Source organism: Diutina rugosa (genome assembly GCF_008704595.1).
Source record: "Diutina rugosa strain CBS 613 chromosome Unknown scaffold13_size251220, whole genome shotgun sequence".
NCBI classification, from domain to species: domain Eukaryota; kingdom Fungi; phylum Ascomycota; class Pichiomycetes; order Serinales; family Debaryomycetaceae; genus Diutina; species Diutina rugosa.
In genome coordinates, this window is record NW_022995170.1 from 207,621 (window position 1) to 222,457 (window position 14,837).

Below are 14,837 nucleotides of genomic sequence, written 5' to 3' on the forward strand. Positions count from 1 at the left end.
CAAATGGCTTTGAATGAGAATTGATATAAGCATTAACCAGTCAAACTAGATATAGGCACAAAATCAATCAAATCCAAAACTTAGACTACACTCTTACTAATGATTATGCAATGAATTAAAGTATATGATCTAGTAGATGAAGGGGTGAGCTATGCGTCGTTACGTTGAATCAACAACGGCACTTGTAAGCACACTTTCTCGCCGTTGGGCATCTTGAACTTGATGCGGATGTAGTACAACCGGGCGAGGAGACACGACTGGAAGTCGGGCACGAGGTGGAACGGCCCTGCCAGTTCCTTACCATCGGCACTCACCAACTTGGCCCGGCGTATATCGAAATTGAGGTGGAACTTCTTCAAGTAGCGCGTCTGGTTGGCGCCCTCAGCGGCCGAGGTCCAGGGGATATTGCCGATATGAGGCACCACGAGGCCGTCGTCATCGGTTAAGGTGATAGTGTCCACTTTGAGGGTGTGGTATTTGGCTGCCAAGTTTGCCATCGCCTTGACGTTGGCCAGAAGTTCCAGGGTGATGTGGAACTCGTCGCCGGACTCTCTCATGAGCCGGGAGAGCTCGGTGGCGTAGCCCTGGAAGCGTTTGATGGTGATCATATCGAAGTTCTCGGTGCTTTTCCCCTTATCGTTGAACATCATCTCGGGGACAATATCGACGGGGATCGGGTTGCGCTTCGATCTGACGGTAAGAGCGACGATTTCCACCAGCACTCGACGGAAATCAGGTACTTGGCCGCCTGCTTTGCCGTCGTGACTGATAAACTCAAGGGTTAAAGGGATATCCACTTTAGTAGGACCATGAGGACTGTTAGGCAATGCGGGGATATAACTGACACGGTGATCCACTCTTGGTGTCAGGAACGACGCAAGTCCCACCACTTTTGATTTGTGGAATACCAGCTGCTTTTTCACTGGGTAGAACACGCGAAACTCCTTTGGTTTGACGGTAGGCTGAGGACTTGAGTAGTAGGCTTGTTGGATCTTAGCGACGTCCATCGAACTGGTTGTTGGCAATAACGATGGTCGTTCGGTATGAGGAGACCCTAATGGCAGGGCAAAGTTACTGGGAGGACGGCGCTGCGGTTCAGCCACCAGTCTCCCGGCATTGATAGCGTCTTTAACATCACGAAGCAACTGATTATAGAGGATTCTCAGTTCCTCAGCGATCAGAGCTCGGTTAAGCTCAAACCCCGGATTGGGCAGAGGCACCACTCTGATGTAAGCGTGGACCTCATTGAATATGACGTACTGGTTATCAGGTCCTTTAGGTTTAGTGGTAGCGTAGTCAGCGTAGTCAGTAAATGGACCAATGATGCGGGCCGAGAGATGGTACGCCACCAGGGCATCGTCAGTGGCTAGGTCGTTGCCGAGGTTCAGGTAGCGGCGGTTGGGGTCGCGAAGCACAAGCATCCGTTCGTGTTTACACCTCCCGAGAGTAGGGGGAAGTTGGAGGTGGGAGTCGATGCCGTGGCGACACACACTGTCTAAGCACCGATCGGGCAACCGGAAGGCAAAGAACTTCTTATAGGTGACGTGGGGGACGAACACTTTATGGGAGTCAAGGTGGACAAAGGTATTATCCACGGGATCTTTACCTACCAGCGATTTGTGGTACGGGTTATTGTCTTCACTCAGCAACCGGTCAAGAAACCCTTCGTTCCACAGCGCATTAAAATCAAACATCGAACAAAGACTCTCATGGGTCAGCGGGATATAAGGGTTAGACTTATCGTCATAGAGCATTTCCACGCCATCGAATTGGACGGCAAACACGTCAAACGGGATTGGTTCTTCGGCGTGGTTGGTGACAAGCACGTAGCCATAGATGAAATCACCCTGGCGCCATTCTTTAGTCAAAGGGTCAATGATCTTAGGAGGAATACCCACTTTACCAATGTGTTCAGTAAACACAATATCGATAGATACCAACAGCGAGATGCTCTTGTTGCTGTGATGGAGTCGGGGGAGCTTGAACACGTTGGCAAGCAAGCTCTGTTCGTCGGCGTTGCCTCCGGTGACGTAATCGTCGGGATCGTCGACAAGACGATTACGTCGTTCCAGCGATGATTGAGACCCTACACTCAGCTGGGGCGTAAGCTCGTAACTGGGAGGGTCCTGGCGTCGGTCCTCGGGCCTCGGAGTAAGGTTTTTGCCCACGGTACTGTGGTACATCAGGTATGACGGGAGGATGTTTATAAGCTCGTCGGCGTCGTCGGCTGGGGGCGGCGGCTGCTCGAGCGGCGGGAGCGACTCCATCACCCCCTTCAAGTTGAGGGCATGGATGTTTTTCGTCATGTTTGTGTGCAGCCCCAGGGGCGTTGATTTTTGGTAGTGAGGCGTGTGTTGGTGAGGCGTGTGTTGGTGAGGCGTGTGTGAAGGTCAAAAGACACGGCTGAGGAGGGGAGTGCGATGAGACGTAGATATATGGGAGCTTGCGAGATCGGAAGGCAACAGCGATGTGCCCGTGGAACCAGTAACCGAATTGGGAAGAGTCTAGGATATACTATGTGTATAATGGAGTACAATTACGTTTATTTCAATTCAATCTGGTGGCTGCGTGAAGTTGTTCCGGACACCGACTTCCGTAAGCCGCGTGTTGATGGGTAGACCTGAGTCATATAATACGAATTGTTGGGAATTATTGAAATAGAGTAATATTGAAATGTGAAATGAGAGGTTAAAGTAGAAATTCTAAGTGTGCTGAGATTAGCTAGTTTCGAAGGCACGGGCGGAATTGGCGGAATTGGCGGGCGGAGACGTGGTTCCGCTTTCGCGTATACCCGGACCCCCTCGGACGCGTTTGCATCGCCTAAGCCTCCCTTCACTCCCGAGACATTTATCAATTTTCGGAACCAAAAATAGCCGTTAGTTAATGGAAGCCAGAAATAGCATACACGAACTCTAAGTAATTTTTTTTTTTATGTTTATCTCAAAATCTCGTATACGATACGAGCGAGAGATTAGGCTATAGTCATCGGAGACAGCTTCCACGACGCCATGGGCTTGGCGAGCGGAATCTCGCTTCTACAGGGACGGAAATGTCGGTGTATAGTTTATATGTATAGACAGGGGCTACTTCTGCACGGGGGCCTCGACCGCCTTCAGCGTAACCACGTCGGGGTCCTCGTCGGGGACGACATTGAGGCCGTCGGTGGCGGTTTCTTCGTACTCGTCGAGCTTGATGTCGTCCTTGACGGCGTTGATGGTGCCCTTTTCTCTCTCGTTTTCCTCGTTGATCAACTCGTCCTGCTCCTTCAAGATGTTGAGCTTGAGCTTGGAGTCGTCCAGCAATTGCGCCTTGGCGACGTTGTAGACCTCGTCGGGGATCGACAGCAACACCGCCAACAACGCGTCGTAGTAGGTGTCGATCAGGTGCAGCTTGTCGCCGTAGGCGTACGAGTTCAGGAGGATCAAGAGCGTCAGTGGGATCTTCTGGCGAAGACGCAAGTTGAGCCACGTCTCGAGGTCTTCTCTTAACCGTGCCGGGCTCACGTCGACGGTCTTGATCCCCCGCTGCGAGCACGCAATCTGCAACTCGGGGATCAGCAACAGCTCGACGCCTTCGTAGTCGATCGCCTTATCGTCCTTGATGATGTTAAGCAACCGGTGGCGGATCTGGTAGCGCAAGATCGCGTCCGAGCCAAACGGCCGGATCTGCATGTACTTGCACATCGCCACCAACTGGTTGCGGCTCAAGTTGTCCAATACCTGGTCATTTTTGAAGAGACGCGCCACTTGCACCAAATGGTCGCGGCTGGGGTTCTTACCGGCTGAGATCTCGTCGAAGAACAGCACGAACGCTTCCTTCTCCTTGTCGGTAATCTTTTTCAGCAATGTAAGCCCCCCCTCCTCTAACGTGTTCTTGATGTACTCCAGCGCCAGGGCCCGGGTCTTCGAGAGCTTGTTGCGCTTCTTTAGGCGGTCCAGCTTCAGCTCGTACGTCAGCGGCAACAAGTTGGGGAACACTTTGAGCGCCACCGGCAACAAGAGCTCGGCAAAGGGGATGAGGACGAACATGGCGAACGGCAACAACTTCAGCACGTCGACAAGCGTTCTCTGCAACTGGTTCAGCTCTCTCCGCGTCAAGGCGTAGCCGGCAACGTACTTCATCAACAACTTGGTCAGCACCCGGATCTCGTACCCCAACAACTTGGTCCCGTCCCAGTAGTGCTGGGCCTCGACCTTAATCCGGTCCCACAACGGCTTTTTCGGCGCCTTGTCTTCGGTTTTGGCCACCAGCGTCTCCTCAGGATGCAGCACTTCCTTCAGGGTAGCGGCGACGGCGGGTTTATCGTCTTTTGAGGGTTCCAGGGTGGCTTTGGCGGTGGCGGCGGCCTCCGGGGTTTTCAGCGGTTTGTGGGGCGCCTGGGTCAGCTGGCAGCGAACCAGGGCCACGAGCGGGCGGAGCGGGTACCGCGGCGTCCGCAAGAGAGGGGTTGTTCGGCCAATGATCCGGAGAGCGTACATGGCGGGCGAGATGGCTCTGGTGAGAGGTGGAGGGTGGAAATTGGCCTCAGTGGGTGTGCGCGCTCCACCATTGCCCGGCCGGAAATGGTCGGAAGTCAGAGTGATAAAGATGTTTACGAAATTAATGAAGAGTGGAAAGGGTAAGTTAGTGGCTCTATCTTTGTCTGGTCGTTGTATTAGTTATTTTGGGATTGTCTTCAATTCATATTGCTCAATGTTATCGCAAATTTCATGGTCTATCCAGTTCGAGCCACCCTCGGAAGTGGCCAATTCCACCGCCTTCATAGCCATGGGAAAAGTGCGCGACTTTTTCCCGGGGGCTCCGGTGGCGTCTTCACTTACCGGTGCGCATCGGCGGTTGCCTATCTCAGCTAACGGCCTCGGGCCTCGGAGTTAGTAAAATCTTCGCTATTAAAAATATTATATGCTTCTTATTGCCCGTCCCGGGGTAATTTGGCCACCTCTGTCAGGTCGCCCAGTACGCCCACCACGACGATCTGGTCCACTAAAGTAGGCGTATCCTCATCGTCACCATCTAAAAACACGCAGAGCAGTTGGACTTTTTGGAAACGGACGAATTTGAGCTTAACTTCGACCCAGTCACTGCCATCACTGAATTCAATCAGTTGGCCGTGAGCGGGGTTATGGTCGGATTCGGCATCGTCAAACAGGAGCGGCAGGGGTAAGTTGGGCCACACCTTCACTCGAGACGGGCGTTGCGCGGTTTCACCATCGGTTTCATCGACCACCACCCCGGAACGAGCCTTGATGAGGATCAGGTGCACTTTGCTGACGTTCATCAACGGCACGTAGAACATAAGCTGAGAATCAGCGTCCAGCCACACTCCCTTGGCGGGAGTATTGGCCTTAAACACCAGTTTCGCCAGTCCCTGGACATTTAACGCTTCAAACCCTTGGAAATCAATTAGGGGGTTAAGCAGATCGTACCCCTGTTTGAGAGCATCCGTTTTAAATTCAATTTTGGCGCTGGCACCACTTAATGCGGCCTGCGCCTGAAGCCGGTCCAACTCTGCGACGATCGCCTGGAGATTGCCACCGGTAACCCGTTTCACCTCTTGTCCCAGCTTCAAAAACACAAACAGCGGGGCGGCGGCGATGGCGTACCGCGCCGCCACCGGCGCGTTGGCGTTGATGTCGACCCTGACGAACCCCACCGCCAGGTACTTGGGCGAGTCGCTGAGCAGGTCGATGGTGGGCTTCACCATGGCGCACGGCTGGCACCCGGCCATGGTGAAGTTGACCATGAGGAAGCGGTGGCGGGCGACGGCAGCGTCGAACTCTCGCGGGGTGCTGATGTCGCTAACAGGCATGGCGCAAGTGCGGCGCCCCACCACGACTATATAGGCATGATCCAGGCAACTACAAATACTGAACATCAATTGGTATGTGAGTTATAAGCTATAGGTGGTTCAATTGAGGCTTATAAAACCGTAATAATTTGATAAATCACTTGTTTTGCGGTTATTTTAGCGTCATTAGTGGGTCGCTGGTGGTGGCGCTATCGGCGCTGTCAGCGCTTATCGCGCCGCACTTACCCTGACTGCAAGGGAACCAGGCGATTGCTCGAACCAAATGTCCCTCGCCATCCCCGGAGCTTACCCGTTTGAGCCAGCATCAGCTGCTTCAGCAGCGGCACCGTCATCTGACGACGCCGACCGCCAGTTCCAGCACGAGTTCGCCTTCAAGCAGTGCCTCACCCGCAAAACCCGCGCCCAGCACGACTTGTTTACCCACGTCGACGCCGTCGTGTACCTACTTGTCGGGTTTCAGTTTATCCGCTACTGCCACATGGCGTGCCTTGTACCTGCTGCCGCCCACTTACTCGTACAGAGAATCCTTGGCCGCGATCTTCTAGACAGCGGCGTGCTTAACCGCTTAGATCACAGCATCCGGCGCCAGTTTGAGGCGACGATATCGGTCAATTTCTACGTGTGGATATGGTGGAAAACCCTATTGGCGGTTGTGTATCACGTGGGGTTTGTCTGGTGGTATTCGGTGCCAATGGTCAACGCCGGCCTCTGGGACAAATTGGGTAATGGAGATTGGTGGTTTGTCCTGTTTATCGGCGAGGAAATCGCTCCCATCGACATTGACAGTGACATGCTTACTAAGCTTACCAAAGTTGGATTATGGCATTTGATAGTTGTCGATGTCGTCATTGGCTTTTGTCAGCTTGTGCTCCACCAGGCGGTGTTTCGCCAGTCGACGATCAACGAGCGGAGATTGGACTCCGAAGAAGTATACTTAGTACGGTCGGTGGGGGACTCGCTGGGTCGCCCTGACGTTTCCGTTGACCCAGAATGGGAGACCCCCTTGGTGCTTACGGTGAAGATGTACGAAGAGTATGACGTATGGCACCGTCTCCACCCCACTACAACTAATTGAAGCATTGACGAATAACCAATAATCCCCTGGAGGGATCTAACGACTTTAATTATGATGATATAGAGGTAGACCCCAAAAAATGCATTCCCCGTTATTGAGATGATTCGTAGTATCTAGGTAGTGTTCACTTGAGATTTGACAATGTCATTGACAAAACTGAAAGATATCAATTGTTCAGTTTCTTTCTTTGATGTTTTAATAGTTTTGCTGAGTTCACATTCGTTCAAAAATGCTAACTAGCGATATCATCCAGACACTCAAGTATGAGATCTTAGCAATGCCAATGACGATAATGCATTCCAAGTCAGTATGCTAACTGGTTGTCCTGAGATTTACTTTGATTGATTTGAGTGTAACTGGATTTGTATTCTTGATAAGTATGCTAACTAGTGGTATCGTAAGTATGGAGTTAATGACAAGAATATAATGATATCTCCCATGTCTTCTCTTACCGATTTCGACAGTTAGTTTGGTTGCTTGCCGACGATGTACACGGCGTACAACATTCCGGGGAACCATAATAGGAGACATAAGAACGCCAGCATCCAGAACGACTCCGTCAACCCCTGTTGTTTCCACAACACCGCTGCCGGCGGACACATTATGGCGATCATCATCCCGAGGACGAGCTCGCTGGCACTGGTCATGGCCCGTGTGATGTGACTGACAGGTGTGTACAAAATTAATGACGACTGTTTACATGATCTGTATTTGCTTTTTGCGTAGTGCTGTCGGCTGTAAACGCTGCAAATTCCCTCACCTGATGGGAGATAATTCTAGCGGAGGTGGTTATTGATTTTGAAGTGGGGCAACTGGCAGCGTGTAAAGCTTCGAGTCTACCCTTTGACGAGAATTTTACATTTTTGAACACAAGGCAAAAATGACAAAGTAGACAGTACAGTGATGATAAAAATCTTCGACGAACAGAATTGGCTTGGTTTCACCTCGTCAAGTGGCCTCTATCATTGGCAATGATGTTAGTGTTGGGGGCAGTTTAGGGTTATTGACCTAAGATCGCGCTCACACGTGACCATCCTCACGCGCCGCACCCGGTAGCGCCCGCTCCACCCACGCCGCGGAAAATTTTGTAGGCAGCGACCGACCCAGAACCTAACCACCAACAAAGTAAGTGCCGCCCGTTGCCCAAACTTATTGCTGAACCTCCCCACTAACCTATCCAGATGGCTAAGTCTAAGAACCACACCGCCCACAACCAAACCAGAAAGGCCCACAGAAACGGGATCAAGAAGCCCAGAACCCACAAGTACCCTTCGCTCAAGGGTGTTGACGCCAAGTTCAGAAGAAACCACAGATACGCTTTGCACGGTACTGCCAAGGCCTTGGCCGCTGCCAGAGCCGAAAAGAAGTAAACCGGTGGGCATTTTGTACAAATAGATATTAATGACAACTATATCGCTAGATGCTAGCATTGTAGGACCAGGGGTCTATGGCGACGATTATAATTGCATTCATAAGACTACCACTAGTGAGTGACATGTATTACCATGAGACAAAGCATTGCCTAAAACGATGAGATGATACAGGGGAAATTTCAAGATGTTACAGGGGTGATGTTTCATGCTGAAACACCATTTCAAACAGTACAGATAGTACTATATTTGACTACCAGGAGCTCTATCTTCGTATCTTACACTATATTAACCTGCATTAACCACCTAATCCGAAGTCTTTTGGGTACCTCTGAGCAAACCAGTTCTTCTGGCAGCAATAAGACCGGCCTTTTGACCCGAGACGGCGCCTCTGGAGATGGTCGAGGCCTTACCAATGTGCTGGTGGTTACCACCACCATGAGGGTGGTCCACGGGGTTCATGGCAACACCTCTGGTCTTGGGCCACGAGTGTCTCTTGGCCTTGTACTTGTGGAAGGCACGACCGGCCTTGAGCAAGGGCTTGTCGATACGACCACCACCGGCGATGACACCGACGACACCTCTGGCGTCCGACGACACCACCTTCTTGGCACCCGAGGGCAACTTGATTCTGGTCTTGTTTTCGTCGGGGTTGTGGCCGATGATGATGACGTAGTTACCCGAGGTTCTGGCGAGGGCACCACGGTCACCGGGCTTTTCTTCGACGTTGGAGACGATGGTACCTTCGGGGCACGAGCCCAAGGGCAACACGTTACCGACGTTCAACGACGCCTTCTTACCGGCGTAGATGAACTGGCCGGTGTAGACACCTTCGTTGGCAATGAAGGTTTCTTCTCTCAACTTGTAACGGTAAGCGTCTCTGAACACGACCTTGGCCAAGGGGGCGCCTCTGCCCGAGTCGTGGATGATTTGCTTGACGACACCTCTTTCGTAACCGTGTCTCGACACGTACGAAAGGGTGGGGAGCTTGGCAGCGCCCTTTCTGAGTCTGGTCACGGCGGTGAAAATCGACCCGGCCCCCTTTCTTTGGTTTCTGATGACTCTACCCATGGTGGTTGATGGTGGCTAAATTGGTGCGCGAAGATTTTTCACGCTAGCCGTCGCCGGGGTGCGAAATTTGGGGGACTAACCCTAAGGCACGTGACTACCCTAACTATCAACATGGATCAGAAGTCACTAACATTCCCGCCCTGACAGTCAACCGATACGAATAATGATGGTGTTTGTTCATGAGATAAATCAATCTGCTTCAGTAGTAGTTGGTGACTTCTGATCTCGTTTCGTCCTATAGTGTGGTATCCATCATCGGCATTGACTGTGGGGCTGGTCGCACTATAGCGCCTAGACCATGAATGAGCTCAATATCTATCGATAACATTAACTACAATGTCTTAGCCTTTGAAGATTCTACTACAATTGCAAGGTGTAGGTGCACACTACTCACTAACCAACTATTGAACAAATCAGTAGGATGATGGAAGAAATAATGATTCACTCATAGTCCTTTAGACGCTATGGAGGTAGGATTTAGCCAATGCCCAGATGTCAGACTCGTTGTTGCTAGAATCAACGAACAACAATAAATACAAACAACTGGAGACTTGTTGGTATTCATTTGGGGAGGTCAATCTCATACTCTAGTCATGGTTGTTTCATCGACTATTTCCTGCATACAGTCCAGGGCACCGCTATAAAGCACCAGCCGCGGAAAATTTTTCACTACCACTAACCAAATGGTAAGTCTTTTCAAGGAAGCCGGATCAACATCCTCCACGTAGCGAAATCAATATGCTCGGGAGTGATGTCCGCTTTTTGCAATGTCACTCCTGTGGCTATTGGCTGAGACAGTCTCTCCTCACGTATCTGAGGAGAGTTGTCTGCTAGGGTCTCGTTACTGGTTTTGGAACTTCGTTGATCGTCAGGGAGAAGCATTCTGAAACTAACCCAATGACAGCCTTCCCACAAGAAAGTTGCTCCTGCTCCCTTGGGCTCGAAAGCCCCCAAGTCGACCGAGCCCAAGAACCCCCTCTTGGACTCGACCCCCAAGAACTTCGGCCTCGGCCAGGCGATCCAACCTAAGCGTAACTTGCTGAGATATGTCAAGTGGCCCGAGTACGTCCGTTTGCAACGCCAGAAGAAGGTGTTGCAAATGAGAGTCAAGGTGCCCCCTGCCATCGCTCAATTCCAACACACGTTGGACAAGAACACCGCGGCGCAAGCGTTCAAGTTGTTCCACAAGTACCAACCGGAAACCGCTGCTGCCAAGAAGGAAAGATTGACCAAGGAGGCCGCCGCCGTCGCTGAAGGGAAGTCGGCTAAGGACGTGTCGCCCAAGCCCGTCGTAGTGAAGTACGGTTTGAACCACGTCGTCGCTCTTATTGAAGCCAAGAAGGCCAAGTTGGTCCTCATCGCCAACGACGTCGACCCCATCGAATTGGTCGTGTTCTTGCCCGCTTTGTGCAAGAAGATGGGTGTCCCCTACGCCATCGTCAAGGGCAAGGCCAGACTCGGGACCTTGGTCCACCAAAAGACCTCTGCCGTCGCCGCTTTGACCGAAGTCGAAGCCGCTGATGAAGCTGAGCTCTCGAAGTTGGTGTCGGCCATCAACGCTAACTTCGCCGAAAAGTACGAAGACGCCCGCAGACAATGGGGTGGTGGTATCTTGGGTGCCAAGTCGCAAGCCAAGCAAGCGAAGAAGGACAAGATCGCCGCCGCCGCCGCTGCCCCCGTCTCCAAGGCTGCTTAAGTCTTATAGTTAATGTGTTTATGTATATTAGGTAATGAAAGGAAGGATATCAGCATGACTCGACTGTAAATACTGGAATCTATCAAGTTAACTTAATAATTCACAGTTTGTGGAAGTAGACCAATATCAGAGATATTCCTATTCTTAGACAAATTCTGAAATTTGGCTTGGATCGGTAACGGCATATGGCGTTAGCTGAGACTCCGGGGTAACTGCAACTCGGGTAGAGATCCCCCATTACTAAGGTGACTAACCAACGTGGGGTCTCACTACTGGTGAACTTCAACGAATTCCACTTAGGCAATACCATAGTAGACCAATTAGTCCAATTCGATCGACGATTGACACCCTGCGTTGTATAGACGTCAGCATGATCTCGGAGCCATGCCCGCTGCTGGTGAAACCTCCGGGTGTTACCCGCTTACCTGCAGTACACAACCCCGACTCCCCGGGGTTGCGGAGGCCGCGATGACTTTGGCCCATATAGCGAGACGAGCCGCCAGTCATTCGATCCGCTTGCAAAACATGTCGGGAGTTGAAGCCGCCAAGAAGCTTGCTGCCTACCGTGCCGTCGACGAAAACCTTCCTCAGGACGCCAAGGTCGTCGGGGTCGGGCTGGGGCTGACCGTGGTCTACGTCGCCGAACGCTTGGGCCAGAACCCTAACAAGAAGCAATTCGTGTGTGTCCCCACCGGTTTCCAGCTGAAGAACTTGATCATCGAAAACGGTTTGACTTTGGGTTCGATCGAACAATTCCCCGATGTCGACATCGCCTTTGACGGGGCCGACGAGGCCGACAAGAACCTCAACTTGATTAAGGGCGGGGGCGCCTGTCTTTTCCAAGAAAAGCTTGTGGCTCAGCTGGCCAAGACGTTCATTGTCGTCGCTGACTACCGTAAAAAGCTGGAAACGGTGGGTACCGAATGGAAGCAAGGTGTCCCCATTGAAGTGGTCCCCAGCGCCTACGTCTCTGTCACTAAGAAGTTATACGAATTGGGGGCTAAGAAGGTCACCTTGCGTGACGGCATGCCCAAGAAGGCCGGCCCCGTCGTCACCGACAACAACAACTCGATCTTGGACGCCGATTTCGGCCCCATCGCCAACCCGGCGCAATTGCACGAAAAGATCAAGTTGTTGGTGGGTGTCGTCGACACTGGGTTGTTCTGCAATATGGCCAAGAAGGTCTACTTTGGTGAGGAAGACGGCCAAGTGAGTGTGTGGTAATAAACTACAAAGTCTGTAATTTGAGAAATTTTACAAAAACACGATTGTGTACAATATTATCTACTTTTTGATAGCATCGACACACTTTTGGAGCAAGTCCAGGTTGAAGGACGACACCAAGCACCAGTTCTCTTTCAAGCACGTCTTGGTCAAGTTCCCCGTCTTAGAGAGACACTTCGGGGCAAACGGCGAGTACCGGTACTGCAAGTCCATGTATTCCTGGTTGAAGTCGATCGCCAGGGTGTCGTTCATGGGCTTGACGACGTATTGGTGCCAGAAGGTGGCGTTGAGGGGAGCGTCGGCCGGCCACTGGTGGTTGGGGTCGTACAAGTCACGCGACAGGTACTCGTACTTATACTGGGGCAAGTCACCGTTATTGTTAAGCGTTTCGTTCAAGGCGAGGTAGTAGTGGTGGGCGTTAATAATGTTAAACAGCTCGTCCTCCACCTCGTAATAACGCCAGCCAGGGTTGTTATTGGTGCCGGGAGTGATCAGGGGTGCCACCAAGGCGAACGCCGCCGGCTGGTCGTTTTGATAACCGACATACACCTGGTCTCTGTGGGTGTGGCCGTAGAAGATCCCGGCGATCGTGTAAGGCGAGAATCTCTGGACGATCTTCTCAAAGATCTGCGATTGGTAGGCCTTGGCGTCGTAGACGTTGGTCGGGATGTGGGCGGCAATCCACACTCTTTGGTCGGAGGCTTCCAGCGCCACGAGCTCGGAGACAAGCCACTTCCAGGTGCCAAACAAGTCGGGGTCGGAAGTACAGTTGATGTAGCCCCACAAGTTCTGCTGGTAGTAAGTGTTCAGGTTGAGGATGATCACCTTAAGCCCTCTTTCAGTGACGTAGGAGAAGCCCAGCAGGTGCGATTTGAGGTCCTCACGCTTGGCCCCGTTGATCCAGCCGTTGTTGATCCACAACTCGGCCATGGCATCGTCGTCCCAAGTATAGTTTTGGTTGTGTTCAAGCTGAGGCGGCGCCACTTGCCCGTGGGGGAAAGTGTCGTGGTTGCCGAGCGCAGGAAGCACGGGGATGTTTTCAAAATACTCCTTCATCAATTGGAACGAGCGAGTCTCCTCTCGTAAAGTGGACTCAGGCGACGCAAGCTCCATTATGTGGTCGACTAAGTCACCGGTGAAGAGACAGAAATCGTACTTGTTCTTCTTTTGCGTTTGGCCAATCTGAGCGAGGGAAATGTTAAGCAATACTTCAGGCAGATCGCAGAGGTAGTGACCAAAAGAAGTGGCGGGAGTCAGCACGTAGTCCCATCCGTTCTCGGCAATGTAGTCGACATAGTCACCCTTGTTGTAGGTACCGTCCTTAGGGTAAGTGACATTAGGGTAGAAGCTGAAATCACGAGGAGTGATGCCAATGGCTTCGTAGTAGTCGGAAATGTTATAGTTTTTGATCAGGGGCAAGTCCTTGTTGTACGAGTTGACGGCACAGCAAGTACCGGTGGTACAGTTAGCTTCCGTACCCACACGGTAACTGAGCTGCAAGTGGAGGTCACTGATGTGGAGCACGTTGAAGTGCTTGCGGGCATTCTTGTTCTTGTGCTTGTACTGAGGCTCCAGGTAGTGCTTGTCCTGCTTAGCCGGCCACCACTCGTCGATGCCAAACTTGTTGATATCGATTTTGGGAAGATCGCAAACGGAATGCTTGTAGTAGCAGTAGTACAGCAAGTCGTCGTCGTTGTTGATGTCGAAGTGCTTGAGCATCTGCAAGAAGTCGTTGTCCCAGAAGTTGATACTCAGGTTCAGCGCCTTATCCTTCTTGGTCCAGTTGTTGTAGTCGGTAGTGACGAAGAAATCGACGGTGTTACACTTGGACGGTTTTTTTTGCAGCTGGAGACATTTCTTGAAAAGCATAAGACTGATCAAATGCTGGTGGTCAGCGTCAGAGTCGTACAACTCCCGACTGAACTTGATGGTGTGCTTGCACACGTCGCAGTCCAGCCCGTTGTACCGGGCCAATTCCAGCAATCTGTCGTCGATCCACTGGTTGTCGGCCTGGTCCAAGTTCCCCAACACGCCTGCGACGGAGAAGTCCTTGTTGGCCCGAGCTTCAAGCTGCTGAGCCCCGATCAGGTGGCGGCCATTGATGACATGGGCGGAGGCCCACGACGCCACGTAGAGTAACGGCAACAACACCTTCATCTGCTGGTTCTTGTTATCCTCTGGAGTTGATCAAAACTCATCGGTTAAATATCATCTGCTGGTTATTGTTGCCGTTGATCACAAACTCATCGGTTCAATACTACTCATCGCCGACTCAACCACGTGGACGGTTAACAATGGTAGGGTTTAAACACAGAGCAGAAATGTTTCAGCGTCGGCGCCCTACCCCTCGTGGCAGGTCGCTTCCCCCTTCCCCGGTAACAATAGACTGCATTACAGTGTGTTTACATGCACCATGTTGCCGAAGCGTTCCCGACATGACAGTACTGTGCCCCCGAACGCTCTCTGTTAGCTCACCAAATCTATCAAAAATGGTCTCCTATCATCATCAATCTTCACTCCCCTTCAAGTAAACCTTCCCCCTCAGTCCCACCCCGTATTCCGATACATCGGCATCTCTCTCTGGCGGAGATC

General features: G+C 51.7%; 8 protein-coding genes across 8 annotated transcripts; 3 read left to right on the plus strand and 5 right to left on the minus strand. All coding sequences in view use genetic code 12, as the record gives it.

Annotated features, from left to right (window-relative positions):
- Positions 1-149: 149 nt before the first annotated feature.
- Positions 150-2,306, minus strand: DIURU_004130 (uncharacterized protein; the record flags this gene model as incomplete). Its single annotated transcript, XM_034156970.1, has 1 exon — positions 150-2,306. One exon carries the CDS (start codon positions 2,304-2,306, stop codon positions 150-152), a length of 2,157 nt encoding a protein of 718 aa, XP_034011151.1.
- A 777-nt stretch (positions 2,307-3,083) lies between these two features.
- MRS7 (Mrs7p) lies at positions 3,084-4,478 on the minus strand (the record flags this gene model as incomplete). Its single annotated transcript, XM_034156971.1, has 1 exon — positions 3,084-4,478. The coding sequence occupies one exon, from the start codon at positions 4,476-4,478 to the stop codon at positions 3,084-3,086; it is 1,395 nt and encodes a 464-aa protein (XP_034011152.1).
- A 431-nt stretch (positions 4,479-4,909) lies between these two features.
- Positions 4,910-5,809, minus strand: DIURU_004132 (uncharacterized protein; the record flags this gene model as incomplete). Its single annotated transcript, XM_034156972.1, has 1 exon — positions 4,910-5,809. One exon carries the CDS (start codon positions 5,807-5,809, stop codon positions 4,910-4,912), a length of 900 nt encoding a protein of 299 aa, XP_034011153.1.
- A 262-nt stretch (positions 5,810-6,071) lies between these two features.
- Positions 6,072-8,254, plus strand: DIURU_004133 (60S ribosomal eL29 domain-containing protein; the record flags this gene model as incomplete). The annotated part of the gene is made up of 2 exons (XM_034156973.1): positions 6,072-6,848; positions 8,066-8,254. The coding sequence occupies 2 exons, from the start codon at positions 6,072-6,074 to the stop codon at positions 8,252-8,254; spliced, it is 966 nt and encodes a 321-aa protein (XP_034011154.1).
- A 306-nt stretch (positions 8,255-8,560) lies between these two features.
- On the minus strand, positions 8,561-9,325 carry RPL2 (60S ribosomal protein uL2; the record flags this gene model as incomplete). Its single annotated transcript, XM_034156974.1, has 1 exon — positions 8,561-9,325. The coding sequence occupies one exon, from the start codon at positions 9,323-9,325 to the stop codon at positions 8,561-8,563; it is 765 nt and encodes a 254-aa protein (XP_034011155.1).
- A 683-nt stretch (positions 9,326-10,008) lies between these two features.
- On the plus strand, positions 10,009-11,021 carry RPL82 (60S ribosomal protein eL8; the record flags this gene model as incomplete). Its single annotated transcript, XM_034156975.1, has 2 exons — positions 10,009-10,011; positions 10,230-11,021. The coding sequence occupies 2 exons, from the start codon at positions 10,009-10,011 to the stop codon at positions 11,019-11,021; spliced, it is 795 nt and encodes a 264-aa protein (XP_034011156.1).
- Positions 11,022-11,546: 525 nt separating this feature from the next.
- RKI1 (ribose-5-phosphate isomerase) lies at positions 11,547-12,245 on the plus strand (the record flags this gene model as incomplete). Its single annotated transcript, XM_034156976.1, has 1 exon — positions 11,547-12,245. The coding sequence occupies one exon, from the start codon at positions 11,547-11,549 to the stop codon at positions 12,243-12,245; it is 699 nt and encodes a 232-aa protein (XP_034011157.1).
- A 60-nt stretch (positions 12,246-12,305) lies between these two features.
- On the minus strand, positions 12,306-14,402 carry DIURU_004137 (PPN1 endopolyphosphatase family protein; the record flags this gene model as incomplete). The annotated part of the gene is made up of 1 exon (XM_034156977.1): positions 12,306-14,402. One exon carries the CDS (start codon positions 14,400-14,402, stop codon positions 12,306-12,308), a length of 2,097 nt encoding a protein of 698 aa, XP_034011158.1.
- Between the last annotated feature and the right edge of the window lie 435 nt (positions 14,403-14,837).